The sequence below is a fragment of the Microcaecilia unicolor genome, chromosome 1, assembly GCF_901765095.1.
Source record: "Microcaecilia unicolor chromosome 1, aMicUni1.1, whole genome shotgun sequence".
In the NCBI taxonomy this organism is placed as follows: domain Eukaryota; kingdom Metazoa; phylum Chordata; class Amphibia; order Gymnophiona; family Siphonopidae; genus Microcaecilia; species Microcaecilia unicolor.
This window is the reverse complement of record NC_044031.1, coordinates 513,897,645-513,916,675: the sequence shown is the minus strand read 5'-3', so window position 1 is coordinate 513,916,675 and position 19,031 is coordinate 513,897,645. Positions and strand designations below refer to the sequence as shown.

The 19,031-nt window shown below is 41.5% G+C and overlaps 1 protein-coding gene across 1 annotated transcript in view; it reads left to right on the top strand.

Annotated features, from left to right (window-relative positions):
* Nucleotides 1-19,031, top strand: part of TRAM1 (translocation associated membrane protein 1) — a 117,979-nt gene that overhangs the window by 59,079 nt on the left and 39,869 nt on the right. Inside the window, exons 4-6 of the mRNA XM_030215395.1 lie at nucleotides 3,868-3,984; nucleotides 9,348-9,406; nucleotides 16,576-16,660. Coding sequence (XP_030071255.1) covers nucleotides 3,868-3,984; nucleotides 9,348-9,406; nucleotides 16,576-16,660 — 261 coding nt within the window. The remainder of the gene's footprint in view (nucleotides 1-3,867; nucleotides 3,985-9,347; nucleotides 9,407-16,575; nucleotides 16,661-19,031) is intronic.

Below are 19,031 nucleotides of genomic sequence, written 5' to 3'. Positions count from 1 at the left end.
TGCAAAATGTATATACCCCCTGAATCCTATTTTGCAGCATTAACAGCCATGAATCATTTAGAAAAGTGTCTAACAACTTTGCATAGTAGAATCTGAGAGAGAGAAAATATCATGCTGCTAACTCCATTCCAACAGTAGAGTATGATGGTGGCAGTAGGCATAGGGGAGCATGTGAAGGTTAAGGGAAAGAAAGATGGTGCAAAGTCAAGACAGGTCATAGCAGAAAAACTGTTTCTGGCGTAGAACTGAGTCTGCTGAGAAGAATTACCTTTCAACAGGACAGTGGTCCTAGGCACAAAGCAAAAGCAATAATGGAATAGCTCACCAAGAAGGAAGTTGCTTTAGTCAAAGCCCAATTCTGAATACAACAATCTGTGGCAAGATTTCAGTCTACAGATGAACCCCAGCCAACTTGAAAGAACTTGAACTATTCTGCCAAAACAAATAAGCAAAACTGCCCACATCGGACTACAAAACCTTCTCCCACATACATGCAGTATCTGTTTGCAAATGTTAGGTGGCACATGTCTCTTTAGCAATGGCTTCTTCTGGTCACCCTTCCATACAGGACATGTTTGTGAAGTAATTTTGAAATGGCCAACTTTTTCCACAGTTTCAGCCTGAGATGTCTGTAGTGGTGTCCTGTTTACAATGATGGACATGACAGTGCATGAAAAAATATTCAAACACACAGAATTTTTTTATAGCCTTCTCTCAGTTGGCATCTTTGAGTAACTTTGTTCTGAAGATTTTAGGCACCCCATATTCATCATGTTTAGGTCTTTGCTTCTGACAGTAAACACCTTGATTCTTTTTCCAGGATTATGCAGATCAGCTCAGTTACTGTGATTGGACTCTTAACTTTATGGGTCTTGTTAAGGTAGTTTTTGGAAAAGGAGAGAATTTGACTTTGCTAAGACGGGTGTGACCTTATGCAGCCAAGATTTTTTTTTTTTTGTTCCTTAATTACTTTTTGAATATATCTATAATTTTTTAAAGGTTGAAAGTGCAAAGTATGTCATACAGATCAGTGAAACTACACCAGTACATTATGAGCTGTATTTTTAGACAGGAGAATGTAAAAAAAAAATGTACAAATCCTGCATTGAGCCCTCAGAGGCTAATACAATACTTGTACTGTGTGAGAAAAAGTGAAAGACAGATGAGGTAAGAATTTGTATTTTATTTATTTATTTTGAGCAGGGTTCATTACTTCATTTCAAATGTGGCCACTTACACTGCGGTGTATGCAGATACCTTGTGACTATTATGTGAGGCTACCAGATCAGTTTGACAGTGTGGCCTTATCTGTTGGCTTAGTATTTCTGGTTAATATGGTGAATGGCAGTGCAGGCTAAAGGCAAGGATCAGTGCGTATGTGTAAGGAGGAAGCTTTGAAACTCAGGCCTGATGACAACCCAGTGGAACATGAGCAAGGCTTTGCAAACACAAGCAGAGAATATAACTGGGGAAAGTGTGGAGAAAATCAGTGGCGTACCAAGGGGGGTGGGGGCGGTCCGCCCTGGGTGTCGGCGGGTGGGGGGGGTGCTCCGTCGTCTCCTGCCACCACCCTGCGTTTTTTTAAATCCATTCAGCGAGCGACGCAGGCAGCGCCTCGTGTCTGCCCTGCTGTGAAAAAAGAAAATCGCTTCGCTGGCGTCGGGCCGGCCTTCTCTCGCTATGTCCCGCCCACTTTTGAGGTAACTTCCTATTTCCTCGAGGGCGGGACATAGGTAGCGAGAGAAGGCCGGCCCGACGCCAGCGAAGCAATTTTCTTTTTTCACAGCAGGGCAGACACGAGGCGCTGCCTGCGTCGCTCGCTGAATGGATTAAAAAAAAAAAAACGCAATGTGGTGGCAGGAGAAGAGGGCTCTGTCGCTCTCCACGGAGGGGGGGGCTCAGATGGGAGAAGGAGGTGGGGGAGTTCAGAGGGGAGAAGGGAACTGGGGAGGGGTGGGGGGAGCTCAGAGGGGAGAAGGGAACTGGGGAGGGGTGGGGGAGCTCAGAAGGGTTCGCAGAGGAGAGAAGGGAACTGGGGAGGGGTGGGGGGAGCTCAGAGGGGTTCGCAGAGGGGAGAAGGGAATTGGGGAGGGGTGGGGGAGCTCAGAGGGGTTCGCAGAGGGGAGAAGGGAACTGGGGAGGGGTGGGGGAGCTCAGAGGGGTTCGCAGAGGGGAGACGGGAACTGGGGAGGGGTGGGGGAGCTGAGAGGGGTTCTCAGAGGGGAGAAGGGAACTGGGGAGGGGTGGGGGAGCTGAGAGGGGTGCTCACAGGGGAGAAGGGGATTGGGGAGGGGTGGGGGTGTCACAGGGAGCTGGAAGCTGGAACTGGGGTCTGACAAGGGGGCAGGAGGGAGAATGGGTCCATGCCTGGGGCAGGTGGGAGAATGGGTCTGGGGCTGAAAAGGGGGGGATGCAAAGCATGTGGTGGATGAAGGGGGCTGGAACTGGGGGCTGAAAAGGAGGGTATTTGGGATAAGGGGGCTAGTGCTGGAACTGTGGGCTGAAACGGGGCAGGGGCTGAAACTGGGGGCTTTAAAGGGGACAGGGAGAACTGGCTGGGGCTGAAGCTCAGGACTGATGGGAGGAAAGGGCTGTGGACTGGTGGGATAGTGGGGCTGAAAAGGGGGGCAGGTGGGAGATGTGGGCTGGGGCTGGAACTAGGGGCAGGTGGAACTGGGGGATGAAAAGGGGGGGCAGAGAGAGGGGACAACAGACCCTGGATGGAAGTGGGGAGCGTGAGGGAGGGCAGACCCTGGATGGATGGGAGAGGGAGGGCAGACGGATTGAAGGGGCAGAGAGAAAGGGTAGATGGTGGGTGGAAGGGGGAGAGAGAAAGAGGGCAGACTGGGGCAAATGGTGGATGGAAGGGAGAGGGAGGGCAGACAGTGGATGGAAGGGACATTAGAGAGGGCAGACACTGGATGGCAGAGAGAGAGAGCAAAGACAGATCCTGGATGGAAGGAAGACAGTGAAAAGAAGATGAGAAAAGCAGAAACCAGAGACAACAAACTGTAAATATATATTTTTATTATTTTGCTTTAGGATATAGTATTGTAGCTGTGTTGTTTATAAATAGAACATGTAAATAAGGTAATCTTTTTATTGGACTAATTTTAATACATTTTGACTTAACTTTCAGAGAACAAAACCCCCTTCCTCAGGTCAGGATAAGATACTGTAACAGCACTGTACTGTACTGACCTGAGGAAGGAGATTTTGGCCTCTGGAAGCTAAATGTATTAGTCCTGTAAAATGGTATTATTTTATTTTCTGTATTTGTTTTATTTCTATTTGTTAATTTGTAAAGTGGTGATTGGTATTTGTTAGTTTTTTTCAAATTTACATCTGCTGTCTTTATATTTTGCACAGTACTAGGGGACATTTTCTGTTTCTGTGGTGTTGCATTGTATGCAGAGTCTGGCATCGGGGGTTGTTTAATTTTTGTCTAAATAGAAAGTTTATGATTACTTATTCTATAGTGGATTAGGGTGTATCTGTGTTTGTGAAAAAGACATGGCTTTCGGTTGGCATTGACTGTGCAGGATCGTCGATCTGTACTAATCTGTCTGTTTTCGTTTTACAATAGGTGAATTGATGTTCTAGTGCTCACTGTAGTGTTTAAGATGCTTTCCTTTTCCTTGTGTGACTCGTACAAATTACTGCTTATGGTATGGTAGAATTGCTCTATAGGTCCTGAGTGTTTTGTGTTCTCGGTATGCCTAGTACTGGATTGTGGGGGGGGGGGGGGTGTTAAAAAATGACCGGCCCCGGGTGTCAACTACTCTAGGTACGCCACTGGAGAAAATTCTAGTCATTTGTAACATTGTTTTTGTTTTTCAGTTATAAATAAGACATTTTTCATTTCAGAAAATTAATAGACGGATGCATTTTTCCAAGACAAAGCACAGCAAGTTCAATGAATCTGGACAACTAAGTGCCTTCTACCTTTTCTCTTGCATTTGGGGAACAAGCCTTTTTATCTCAGTAAGTAATCAGTTTATTATTTTCTATTTGCATTTTTGGGGTCTAATTTTATTACAGATTAGAAATAAGCAAGCAGTAGCAGAATGTTTGTTATACAGAAGCTTTTATTTATAATGATTTAAACATGGTTCATGTACTAATGTGGAAACATTTTATGTGAATTTGTTTTTTTATTTCAAAGTGGAGACAGCTCCTGTCCTTATATTTGACCTTCATCACTTTTCTCCCTGGAGAATGAAATATGGTGAGATGCAGTCTTCTTAATACTTAATGCAAGTGCTTTATTATGGAGAGAACCTATGAACGAGATCAGTAGAGGATGCGGTGATGCTAAGAAACTGGCAAATGAACATTGTATCATACCTATCAGTTCAGTTTTACCATCCCTTTCACTCCTTCCACAGAGTGGGGAGCAACATCAGGGATAGCCATCCATTCCAGTGGCGTAGGAAGGGGGGGGGCGGTCCGCCCCGGGTGCACACCGCTGGGGGGTGTCGGTGCCTCACTGATTCCTTGCTCTCTCTGCCCAGAACAGGTTACTTCCTGTTCCGGGGCAGAGAGAGCAAGGAACCAGCGAGGCGCCGACACCCCCCAGCGGCGTGCACTCGGCGGATTGGCTCTCCCGCCCACCCCTCACCGCCTTCCAGGTATGTTCTCGCGGGGGAGGGTGCGTTGCGCTGCACCCGGGGGGGGGGGGGGGGGGGGGTGTGCGCAGCTGCGACCCGCCCCGGGTGTCAGCTGCCCTCGCGACGCCACTGATCCATTCATTGAACTTGCTGGAGTCTTTATAGAGGAAAGCAACCAAAATGGTACAAGGTTTCCATCAGAAGATTCACGAGTAGAGACTGGAGGTCCTAAATACATATACCTTACAGCAGAAGAGGAACAGAGGAGATATGATGTAGTCTTGAAAGGAGATACTGAACAAACGAGCCTTTTTCAAATGAGGGGAAGCTCTAGAACTAGAGGGCATGATTTGAAGCTACAATTAGTCAAAAGCAACATAAAGAAATTTTTCCATGGAAAGGGTAAGGAATGATTGGGAGCAAAAACAGTGCTAGAATTCTAACAAGAATGGAATATATACAGTAGATCCCTAAAAGGCAAGAAGATGTAAACCAAGCATGGAGCATGTTAGCTCAAAACACCCATGAAATAACTTTTGTACTTCTGAGAAATCATGGGGAAGTGACCACAACAGTGTGACATGTACAACCCCAGTGACCTTCCTTGGCAGACTCTGTAGTTTTTCTCTGCTGACATTTACTGTTGCTGTAAGAGAGGTATAGCAGGGAGACCCCTCTGTTCGTTGCTCAGATGTCTGCCACTTGTTGATGGACTGTAAACCTGAAACCCTTTTTCAAAAGAAGAATATCCTAGCAGAAGCTCCTTCAGTCCTCTGATTCAAAGTGTGTTTATGCCTGGGTCTTTATTTTCTTTTTAAGAGGGAAAACATTTCTTCATTTGTATCTCTTATAGCATCTCATTGAGTTTTGTGGAACACTTGTTTTCTGGGTGCTGGTGATTGTAGCGGCTAATCCCACAGTAACCTTTTATCTATCAGCCTCCTGGTATTTTCATATTTCTTACTCATTTTATCCTCATTTTGAGCAGGATTATAGCCATTTTTCCTCAGTGTCTGCAATGTGTCCAGTAAGTGTTGTGTATATCTTTACTGTCGGTTATGGTTCTGTTGAGCAGTAACTGATTTACACAAATAACAGTTGAGATGGAACATGTAACTTGATTAGATAACACAACCACAGCAGAAACCAAGCTTCCACTTGTAGAGATGCCAAGGGTGGCCCATCCCAAAGCTAAAGATGTAAGGCCATTGAGTAAGATTTCTCTTGCAGGCCCCTGCCATGTCTTAAACCAGCTCTAGCGTATGCACATCCCAAAAACTGACATACTCTAATCAATAAATAGAAATGTTTTTTCTACCTTTATCTGGTAATTTTACTTTTCTGATCGTGTTGGTCCCAGTCTCTGGTTTCTGCTTTCCTCTGTATTCTCAACTGTCTAGCCAGGGTCGTCTTGTCCATTTGGCTCTTCTTTTTTGTTCGTATCCACCATCCATCTTTACCTGTATTTTTTATCCACCCTACCAAGCATCACCTCTGTGTTCTTGCCCCTATTTTGCCACCATGTTGAGCGTCTCCCTCCTCTGTGTCCTTATTCTTGGCATGTCCAACATAACGTGTGTCTATGCCTGCTGCCCTTCCCCCAGGGGTCCAGAAAGTGTTCCTCTCTTCCCTTGCTCCTGTTCGTTTCCCCTTTGGAGGTCCAGCACCCTTCCTTCTTCTTTCCCCATCATCGTGGCATCTCTTCCTTCTCCCTCCCCCAACCATCCTGGTCGGTCTCTCTTTCCTCCCCCAACATCCTGGCATCTCTCTTTTCTCTCCCCCACCACATTCCCTAGTCTTTGTATTTCTTGAAAGAGTAAACAACCGATTCACCTTTACCCATACCACTCCATTCAGGATTTTATAGATCTCTCCCCTCAGCTGGCTCTTAAAGCTGAAAAGCCCTGACCTCATACGAGTCATTCTATCCCCTTAATCATCGCCCTTCTCTTTATCTTTTCTGAGATGTGACAACCAGAATTGCACACACTACTCAAAATGTGAACTCAACCATGGAGAGATTGTAGCATAATAATCTGTCTTATTCTCTATTCCCTTATTCCTTTCCTATTTGCTAACATTCGGTTTGCTGCTTTGGCTGTTGGTGCATACTGAGCAGAAGATATCAGTATACTGTATTCACTGTGACACCTAAATCCTTTCTTCATTGGTGACTCCTAATATAGAATGTGGCTATAATTTGTATTCTTCCCAATGGGCAGCACTTTGCACTTGTCCATGTTAATTTTCATCTGCCATTTGGATACCCAGTCTCCCAAGGTGGTCTTGCAAACAGTCTGCATGCAATTTAACAACTTGCAGGTGACACAAAACTAATCACCTCGCTCATCCCATTTCCAGATCATTTAAATATATTAAAAAGCTTTGGTCCTAGCATAGATCATGTGGCACTCCACCATTCACTTTCCTCCAATTAGAAAACTGGCCATTAACACTACTATTTTCTATTTTTCAACCAGTTCCAGTCCGCAACAGAGCATTGTCTCCTATTCCATAGCTTTGTTTTGTAAGTTCTTACAAGATCTTAGAAGTCTGTCATGGGGGACTTTGTCAAAAGTGTTCTGAAAATTTAGATACACTATATCAACTGGCTTGCCTTCATCCAAATATTTATTTACGCCTTCAGAAAAAAAAAGTAGGAAGTCGGTAAGGCAAGATGTCCCTTGGCTGAATTCATGTTGACGGGTCCATTAAATTATGTTTGTCTATGTGTTCAGTAATAATTCTTTCTAATTGTTCCTTCCATTCTGCCCAGCCCTTAGGTCAGGCTTACCAGTCTCTTTCAGTATTTGATGTAAACTGCTCTTCTGTGAGCAGTATAATAATTTATTTTTATTTATTCATGACAATTATCCACATTAGCCCGAAATAGACTCAAGTTCAAGGTGGCTTACAAAGTGAATAAAACATAATGTACAGAATATAACACAAATTACAATAAGTTCAAGAAGCAAATTAATACATGTGCAGTAAGTAACTAGGGATTTAGATGATCTCAAAGACAAACAATTAAAGGTGGATAGCTAAGAGCGTAATTAGGCAGGGCTAGATGGGAAACGAGATTAAGAAAAGGGGTGGGTAAAATTCAGATAGAGTTCTTTGTATTCAGAAAGGCCAGACTGAGGAAGTGTGTTTTTAGAAGACTTCTAAAAGTTAGGTAATCATCTGTAAACTTGATTGATTTAGGAAGAGAATTCCAAATTTTGGTACCTTGATAGGAGAGGTTAGCAGAGTGAATTGTTTTATGTATCACATTCTTACAGATAGGGAAATGTAAGACAAGATATTTTCTAGATGATGAAACTGCATTACAAGGGGGTAATTCCTAACTTGTCACCTACTCTTAACCCATATCTTGTCTTCCTCTCTTCAATAGTTCCCTTTTCCCTATGTGTCCTATCTGTCTGTCCTACCCTTTTCCCTTATTTGTCCTGTCTGTCTGTCCTGATTTAGATTGTAAGCTCTTTTGAGCAGGAACTGTCTTTTCTTCATGTTCAATTGTAAAGCGCTGCGTACGTCTGGTAGCGCTGTAGAAATGATTTGTAGTAGTAGTAATTCAATAAGATTATTGACATATGGGGCTTGACCAAACAGAATTTGGTGAATAAAAACGCAAAATTTGAAAGATATTCTGATTGGTAACCATTGTAGCTCATATAAAAGAGGAGTGGCTTTGGAGAAGCAAGATCTACATATAAAATGTGCAGCAGTATTTTGAGCTGTTTGTAATTTTTTGAGAAGACCACCTTTAAGTCCAGCATAGATGGAATCGCAATATTTGAATTTGGTGAAGACAAGTGATTGAACCAAAGTACGAAGGACAGATTTACAGAAAAATGGCCTCAATCTCTTTAGCTTCCAAAGTGAGTGAAAGACATTCGAGGTCAACTTTAGAGACTTGGTTTTCAAGGGTGATGAAATGATCTATTGTGACTCTCAATATTTTCATTGATTACTCAAGGGAATAAGTTTTGTTCATAATAGTAAAGTTACTAAGATTCATAGGACTGGTCTTTCGCTGCATGGAGTGCAGCAGCTGAGTGAATTTAGCAGCCCATATGTATAGTAAGAGCACTTGGCCAGAACCAGAGGTCAGCTAGTTCACTGGCAGCAGGACTGCTGGGGGGGCAAAAATTCCCCGGGCCCGGCCTCCGGGGGGAGTGGGGGGCGCTGGCAGCCCTGCCAGCCTCTTCCTGCCTGGCCTGCCTTCTACTTCTGGGTCAGTCTCTCTCCTGCTCCTACGTGCTGGAAGGACCCAGATGATTGCATTAACGTAATATTGTGTTAATGCAGTCATCCAGATCCCGGCACACAGAAGCAGGAGACAACAGACCAAGTAGTTTGGATGAAACCTCTCTGCGACAGACCGAGGGAAGAGGAGGAGTAGTCTAAGATGCAGCTGGTAAGATGGCCAGTGTGTGCGCCCAGAGTGTAGTGGGGGTGCGAATTGGGGGAGAGGGAATTCGCTCAGCAGCCCAGGTGGTGGTGGTGTGGGGGGGGGGGGGGGGTGAGCAGTCTTGCCCTGGGCCCGGCTTTGTCTCTTGGCAACACTCCTACCAGTAAGATGTAAAGAAATCCAGCAGTGAGCAAGCTCAACACACTAGAAATACTGTGGAAGTTTGAAACATTCATCTGAAGCCATATTTCCTAGTGAGGATGAGAGCACTGGAGCAGAAGCCCTACTCTTTATAACAGACTTTATGGTTTGTTTTGCAGGAGAACTACGCATCAGATTTAACAACTTTGTGGAAGGACTACCCCCACACTGTGTTTTCGTAAGCAGCTCTTTTCTATTTTTTTTCACCCTTACCTAGAGGTTGTCCATAGATAACATGAATCTGGATGTCTGCCTTAAATCTGATTGCAAAATCTTTCAGAATAACTATCCAAACTATTCTAATTTTAACAAATGTATGCTGCTTGTATTGGATACCTAAAACAGAACTTCCCAAAGCTATCTTGGTGACCCCAGAAGAAGTCAGCTTTTCAGGAGATGCACAGTGTGTGATAGAAATTTCTGTACATTGGAGACTTGGTATATATATATATATATACTGTATCCCTTGAAAACTCATCTGATTGTGGTGTCACCATAACAATTTTTGGAAGCCCTGATCTAAGGATTATGTAGCAATTGATCTTTATACTGGGATTTCCCTTTATCATTCATTAACTAAGTGCTTTATTTTTACTTAGCTAGCGATTCCTGTGCGGCAAATTAAGAGGAAGCCCATTCAGTTCCTGTTGGTTTCCTCTCATTTGCTGCACCAGGAATCACTAGTGTGGTTTAGTAAAAGAGGCCTCAAGTTCTCACTATTGGCAATTCCCAGAATTCTATCATGCTCTAGAATGCCAGTTACAAGTGACAGCACCTTCCTACCAGGAATTCTGTTGTAAATATTGCAGCAGTTCAAAAGCACTGAGAAAATATCTGGAGTCTAGGGTTTAGTGAGTGAGTGATTGAAGAAACATGGATCCATTGTTGGGAAGATGGGCATTCAAAAAATATTTTTTTATAATTAAAAAAAAAAAAAAAAATTATATTTCGCACAAACCACAGTTCTGTGTGGATTCATAAGTTTGCTAGCCTGCTAATCTTAAAAATAAGAAAGCAAACTAATGGACCCCCACAAAAAAAAAAATAGATAGAGGACAGAATTAAAAGAAAAAGACCAAGTGACAAAAGGCTGGAAAAATTGAGAATTTGAGACTTGCACTCTTATGACCAGCAGGTGGCACTAACAGAACAGGAGAAACAAAGTATGTTAGATTGCCATATTAATGTTTTGCAATGCAAAATATTGATTTTTTTTTTTTTTGGCTGCTTGTGAAACAATTCCAGCCAATTTTCATGCTAAGTTATTGACCATTCATGCTAAAGCTGAACTTTGATACTGTCATGGAAAACATTGTTATATAGCTCATACACAAAATGCCAAATATTCTCTTGTTACAAAAAAAAAAAAAAAAAAAAAAAATATATATATATATATATATATATATATATATATATATATATATATATATATATATATATATATATATATATATATATAAATAAAGTTGATCACTCAAAACGTTTCAACTACCATTGAAACGCTATTTCTGGTTACTTTCAAGTTTATAAGGGCTTTTTGTATTATAGGTTTTAAATTTCTTTTACACTTTGTACACATTATTGCAAGAAAAACCCATAACTTACTACTACTACTATTTAGCATTTCTATAGCGCTACAAGGCATACGCAGCGCTGCACAAACATAGAAGAAAGACAGTCCCTGCTCAAAGAGCTTACAATCTAATAGACAAAAAATAAATAAAGTAAGCAAATCAAATCAATTAATGTGAACGGGAAGGAAGAGAGGAGGGTAGGTGGAGGCGAGTGGTTACAAGTGGTTACGAGTCAAAAGCAATGTTAAAGAGGTGGGCTTTCAGTCTAGATTTAAAGGTGGCCAAGGATGGGGCAAGACGTAGGGGCTCAGGAAGTTTATTCCAGGCGTAGGGTGCAGCGAGACAGAAGGCGCGAAGTCTGGAGTTGGCAGTAGTGGAGAAGGGAACAGATGATAAGGATTTATCCATGGAGCGGAGTGCACGGGAAGGGGTGTAGGGAAGGACGAGTGTGGAGAGATACTGGGGAGCAGCAGAGTGAGTACATTTATAGGTTAGTAGAAGAAGTTTGAACAGGATGCGAAAACAGGGAGCCAGTGAAGGGTCTTGAGGAGAGGGGTAGTATGAGTAAAGCGACCCTGGCGGAAGACGAGACGGGCAGCAGAGTTTTGAACCGACTGGAGAGGGGAGAGGTGATTAAGTGGGAGGCCAGCAAGAAGCAGATTGCAGTAGTCTAGACGAGAGGTGACAAGGGTGTGGATGAGGGTTTTGGTAGAGTGCTCGGAAAGAAAGGGGCGGATTTTACGGATGTTGTAAAGAAAGAAACGACAGGTCTTGGCGGTCTGCTGGATATCTGCAGAGAAGGAGAGAGAAGAGTCAAAGATGACCCCAAGGTTTCGAGCTGAGGAGACAGGGAGAATGAGAGAGCCATCAACAGAAATAGAAAACGGGGGGAGCGGGGAGGTGGGTTTGGGGGGGAAAATGAGAAGCTCGGTTTTGGTCATATTTAGTCGTTTGGTCCAATATACATTAGTATGCAAAAGTCTGGATAGGTTGTTAGCAACATGGAATTTCAGTATCATTAACTTCCATTTCCATTGTAAAAATCTGCATATTTAGTGTGTTCCTGCACATTGATTTTGTAATGCTATTTCAGTAATACATTTAGACAGTTTTACATTGTAACATAAAACACAGGTATTGGTCTGCACATTGCAACTTCAGCTGCTCATCTCTGTTTGAGCGTTGTGTCCATAATAAAGGTATTTCTTTATTTTTTTAATGTGGCCATGATGATGGTTGCTCGGGTGTGTGTTAGTAATGGTTAGTATTTGGTAGGCTAGCCTTTATGCTCGCAGATGACCTTGCACCATCCTGTCCTTGAATGATCCCGCTTTAGAAGATGGTCTCAGGTAACCACTCAATTCCAGGCTGCAATTAGTGCCTCTATCAGTTCTCTTTTTCATGCAGGATGCCACTTCGATATTAGCAGTGCTATTTTATGCGACAGGTTCTCAATTGGATTGGTGATTGAGCTGGCCAGTCAATAGTAGAGATGATCTTGGATTTCTTCCAGTCAACAGCTGAACATGCTATGTCAGCCACTGTTCACATTTCCTGCTTTTTCTGCAGTATTTTAACTATTGCGCTGTGACTGCAGCCAACTTTCTTTTCAGTTTAGATAGTGGATTATCCTTCCTCACTCATCATGAGCATGCACATTTTCTGTTTTATGGGTAAACTTTTGCTTTTCCCCATTTCTGGATGCCAGAAGTGCTACAGCCAATACAGCACATTTATATAGTTCCCTCCATAAAATGTTAGTACGCGATTGTCAGCTCAGCATTTCTGTTTGTAAGAATTATGCAACTCTGGCTGAATTTGGATCCACTTTTTCATGCAGATCTGATTCTGCTTAACTTTACAGTTTTTGATGGTCTCTGGGGAAAAAGTGACTAGTGACTAAAGTAGCGGATCCGAAACATTAAGAATAGCCAATATTTTTTTCATGTCATGAATCCATAAGCAGTCTGAAAAAGTTACATATTTGAACTTCTGTAACTTTTTTTTTCACATAAAAGGATGGGATTTGGACTGTTGTGTTACAAATTGTTTGCTATAACAGAATTCATTAAAACCTTTTAATCTTTTGTTTCTGGTGACTTCTTCCAGAGATTGTCACATTTGCTTAGCAACTGACAAAATGAATTCATATTCAACATAGAAAAATTAGTTGCATTTGAAAGAGTAAACCCTGAAACACACCATAACATCTACAGTTATGTGAAAAATCACACACTGAAGCTTCAAAACACTGAGAGCTGCTTATTCCAGACTTTTTCACAATACTTGTATACGGAAATTTTCAAATTCAAATAAAATCAGCTTCGATCCATATATCCAGAAAGCTGTTCAGTCCTTAGAATTGTCTCATAAAGTTATTGATATCTTGAATGATGCATTTATGTTTTGCCTAAATGAAATTCAAATTTTGCAAGACAGTTTGCCTCTTTACCATAGCCTATAAAATGACCACTGCGGTATAAAGGTCGTCTCCCTAGTGGGTCAGCTAATTTATTCATCTTTGCCTTGTATACTCTTTATTACTAGAATTTAAAAGCACAAGCTTGCACTATGGCACAGCAGTACTTGATCAGAGGTTTTTCTTTGTGAGCAGTTAAAGCCGCATACAGAAGTGCTTTATATACAAAGTGAGCTCTAATGTTGAACCTCAAGAACTGTTTTGTATGTATGCTGTTATTTTGCTAAAGTTCTTCACTCCCTTCATCAACAATGGCCTATCCTTGCTATAAATAATGTATTTCAAGAAATACCATTTATTTGCATACTCTGAGTCCCCATATTGGGATTGTGGGATCAGTGCTACCAGAATGTTAGTTCTAGATGGACATTAAGATATGGTCATTTTCCTTGCAACACTTGCGTATATTATTTCGCACCACAGAACATGAGACTTGAAATCATATCCATCTTTGAGATTGGATTTACAAACTGCCTTTCTACCTTTGTGGTGTATTTAATTGTATACTCATTGCCTCATATATTTTGGAAGGATCAAACTGTCACTGAGCATAAGTCATTTGAACACAGTATGCCACCACAGAGGCTGTCATCATTTCAATCTAGAAACTAGCCACCTTTCCTCAGATCTACACTCGTATCATAGATGGACTCATGAAGTGTATCTTAATTATCAGGAGCAAATTTGTATTTGTAGGCTTTGTACACTGACACTGAAGGACAATGAATGAGGGTATTAAATGGCAGAGCCTTATGTGATGGATTATAGTATTGTCTGTCTTACTGATTATTTAATCTGTTCCTATTGGTTGCAGACTAACTGGCATATTTGTTCATGTTGTTTTGTGCTCATTTTATAGACAAGAATGAGAGAAAAGGCATGCTATATCACTGCATGACTCAAGATGTGTATTATCCCTGAGGCAGAACAGAAACATTGTTTGAAATACTGTTCCATGTTGGAAGTTTTGACATGGGTTGAATAGCTCAATGATTTTATGTTTGAAAGGTCCCCAAAATGTACAGACTTGTAGGTGTTTCTTGCAGTGATATGTACAAAGTATATATGAAACTTTAAAACACTTTAGTATGATGTCCTTACAGGCCCCGAAGTAATGTAATAGTGAGATTAGAAACTGTTTCAAGGGTAGCTGAAGGTTGTTGAATTCATTTTATATTTGTCAGTTTAGTGGGGGTTAAGTTCTGAATGGAGAAGGGTAGATAGCGGGGTTCCCCAGGGATCTGTGCTGGGACTGCTGCTTTTTAATATATTTATAAATGATCTAGAGAGGAGAATAAATAGTGAGGTAATTATATTTGCTGATGTCACAAAGTTATTTGAAGTTGTTGAATCATAAGAGGATTGTGAAAAATTGCAAGTGGACCTTATGAGACTGAGCATCCAAATGGCAGATTAAGTTTAATGTGAGCAAGTGCAAAATGATGCATGTGGTAAATTGGAACCCAAACTATAGCTACATGATGCAAGGTTCCACAATAGGAGTCATCGCTCAGGACAAGAATCTAGGTGGCCTCATTGATAAGTTGAAACAGTCTTCTCAGTGTGTGGTGTGTCGAAGAAAACAAATAGAATGTTAGCAATTATTAGGAATGGAATGGAAAACAAAAATGAGAATGTTATGTCTTTGTATTGCTCCATGGTGTGACCACATCTCGAATAATGTGTGCAGTTCTGGTCACCTCATCAAAAAAAAATATATAGCAGAATTTAAAAAGGTACAGAGAAGGGCGACAAAAATGATAAAGCGGATGGGATGACTTCCCTATGAGGAGAGGCTAAAGCGGCTAGGGCTCTTTAACTTGGAAAAGAGACAGCTGAGGGGGAGATGATGGAGGTCTATGAAATACTGAGTGGAGTAGAGTGGGTAGAGGCGAATCGTTTGTTTACTCTTTTTTCCAAGAATACTAGGACTAGGGGAGCATGCAATGAAGCTACTACGGAGTAAATTTAAAACAAGCCAGAGAATATTTCTTCACTCAATGTGTAATTAAACTCTGGAATTTGTTAACAAAGAATATGGTAAAAGCAGCAGGGTTTAAAAAAGGTTAGGTAATTTCCTAAAAGAAAAGTCCATACGCCATTATTAAGATGGGCTTGGGACAATCCACTGCTTATTGCTAGGATAAGCAGCATAAAATCTGTTTTTCTGTTCTGAGATCTTGCCAGGTATTTGTGACCTGGATTGGCCATTGTTGGAAATGGGATGGTGGGCTTGATGAACCCTTTGGTCTGTCCTAGTATGTCAATTCTTATGCTCTTAACTTATGGAGAGTTAGATGAATGTAAGTATGACATCTAAAGTTTTTTAGTATATTGGAAGTAAGTGATGTGAGTAGTCAAAAAAGCTGTGTATAAATTTAGCATGAGAAATGCAGACACTTTTGCATAACACTTCTTCATTTTTAGGATACCTGAACTTAAATTAGATTAACACCCCCATCCATTTGGCCCATAAATAATTTGATATCTATATATATTTAAAACTCACCCTCAACGCTCTATTTGCACTGATGTCACTGAAGCCAGGTTCGTAAGTTCGAAGCTCTGAAGCCACAGAAAATCAGTCTGTGGGCCCCGCCCTTGTGTCAAACGTTATGATGTTGAGAGCGGAGCACATTCTCAGCTCCAACGTTGTACTGCACTGTACCTCTGCTCCGCCCTCGCGTCAAAACGCGATGATGTTGAGGGCGGAGCACACGGGGGGCATGCCAAAAGGGCCAGGGTCACACATTCGCACGGAGGCTGAAGGGGGGGCCGGCGACACACGGAGACACAAAGGGACGGAGGGGAGCCTTGCTAGCGCCCGTTTCATTGCAATTTGAAACGGGCCTTCCTTACTAGTTATTTAATAAAGGCAGTTGTAAGCAGGGATGTGGAGTCGGAGTCGGTAAAAATGTACCAACTTCAGCTTCAAAATAAAAACTTACAACATTATAATATATGGTAAATTTTATATCTTTGTCCTGATCTAAAGTACTGGTAAGTATTAGTATCTACCAGTAATTTAGATCCAGAACAAAGAATTTAAACCCTAATATCAATAGGAGCTGGATTCAAACTATAGAAAAATAGGAGTCTTGAGTCAATGGTTTGGTGTACTGATTTCATAGCCCCGATTGTAAGGTGTATTCCAGAAGTAATTCATGCTAGTTTCTGTGTGAGTTTGATATATCTGTATGAAACACGACAAAGGCTGCAAATATTGTCTTTCTAAAGTGTAGTTTAAAAATTTATGGAGGGGGACAAACAGTTTTTTGTTTTTTTTTTGTCCAGATTTCAGATGAAGTTTTTCTACATATCTCAGCTGGCATATTGGATACATGCTTTGCCAGAACTGTATTTCCAGAAAACAAAAAAAGTAAGTAAATGTCAGTTAGCAACTTGTAGTAGGTTTTCACTAGTGTCTGAAAAGGAGGCAGGATAACGTTCTCCTAGAATAGGAGTGTCCAGAATTGGATTGAATTTGATTTATTAACTTGATATACTGCTCTGTACGTGAGTTTTAGAGCAGTTTATAATTAAAAAAAATTATTACAAAATTTAAAATTAAAAACAAGGTGGATGTGACTGAAAGGAAAGCGGTTAGTCCTTTACATAGTAAACATGGATGCACCAACTAACCCTGTAAATCCTATATTCTCTGAGGATATTCAGGCATAATATTTTCATATGTGGCTGACGTCATTCATAGAGCCCGGTGCCGGCACTGTAATTTTAAATCTTTGAGACAATACCCTCACCGCGCATGTGTGGGTGCCTTCTCACCCAGTGCTCAAACACGGGACCAGTAGTCTTTCATTTTCCATGGAGCAGAGAGGTTTTTCTCTCCTTAGCGCATCAAACTTTTGCCTTTTTGGTGCCTTCCCTTTTTCGGGATATTTTTTCTTGATATTCTTGTTAGTTTAATTCATTTTTTTTTTCATTTTTTGGCTTTTGGGGCCTCTGGACCCCCTTTATGCCTGGGAAGCATTAACTATTTTTGGGTACGCAACTGCTCGAGCTCCCCAGACCATAGAGCCTTTTGACATTGAGTTGGCTGTTTTTTCCCTCCATGTCAACAAGGGTGCCAAGTGGCTTTAAAAAGTGTACTTGATGCATTACGACTATTTTAGGCATAGACTCCCATAACTGGTGTATTCAGTGCTTGGGTCTAGAGCAAGTGTAGTCTTTGCCCACACATACAAGCGAGAACCCTTAAAGCCCACAGAGGATTTTGCATCGGCAACTGCATCGGTCATGGCAGGGGGGATTCAGCACTTGATGAAGAATTTGTATCAGTGTCACATTGACATTGGGTGCACCGACGCAACGTCAAGATGGTTAGATGTCAAACTTGGTACTGTGAACATGTAAGGACTCTACATCCTTGTCATGTGTGCTGCGTGCTTCGAGGTACCTGCAGCGTAAAAAACCTATGAAGCATTACCGTCATTCTCTCTCCAGTCACTCTGCCCATGCCTCCCTTGCATCGACATCCTTGATGCATAGGAAGCATCCATGCTACAGTGAGCACTCTCCTCTCCAACTTATTCCTCACAGAGAGCCTTTGAGGTCTTACAGATCTCCTACGCCTACACAGGCTATAACTCAGACTGCTGTGTCCACACTGCTTTCTCAGTCGGTACAGACGCTTGCTCTACAGGAGGAAATCTGGGCTATACTCAAGGAGGAACTTTTCAGAACTACTGCATTCACAGCCTATATATGTAATGTAATATGGTTCTTACATCCCGCTAACTCCCAATCAATAGAGGTTCAAAGCGGGTAACATAATGAAAGAGCAACAAATCAGCAAAAAAATGGATTTACAAAATTAAGATCATTGTATCGAGAATGTTTTGCATAAGTAGGTTTTCAAAGCCTTATGAAATAAAAAGTAAGATGGGGAAGCACTTAGGCCAAAAATGAACAGCCTGATAATTAAAAGAATCCTTCTAAATTCTCTTAAACCGTTTTCCAGAAAAGGAGGGGAGAATTAATTGATATCGATTCTGCAGTCTAAGGGGAAAGATACCAATTAAAAAGTAATAATCTGGGGAAGAACCATCAAGTGTGTTGAAAATCATACATGCTAGTTTGAAATAGGTATGGGCCCGCACAGGAAGCCATTGGAAAGAGATTAGGGCATGAGTAGCACTATCAAATTTTCTCATATGACATATTTTTTAGCAAGAGTATTTTGAAGAAGCTGAAGCATAGTTGGTAGCCTAATTGAGAGAGAAAGATAGCCAGAACTAAAATAGCAAAATGTTTTTAAAATCAAAATGATGACAAATATTTAAAAAAAAGCCTAATTGAAAAAGATATTATCTGGGATTCAAATGAAAGTGTGGTACCAAGAACTTTAGAGATGCGTTCAACTTTTAAGGGAAGCCCTGTCAATAGTAACAAAGTATCTGGAATTGAACTAGTATCATGATTAAGCCACAGCAGTTTAGTTTTATCAGCATTTAATTTAAGCCCATAGAGCTGAAGTGCTCAATCAGAGAGATGCAAGTCGCGATCTGGGATGTAGTGGTGATTAAGTCTTCACTAATGTGGACCAGTAAAAGCATATCATCTGCAAAGGCTTACAGAGTGCTAGCACTAGCTTCAGCCCAGCCTGTTAATACATTGGAGAGACAGTCACAGAAGAGGTCCTGTACACTGGCTCAGCACCGACTGTCAGTGGTAGCACAAACCTGACTGACCAACCTCAGAGACTCGTCTGTCTCTAAGTAGAGCTGACG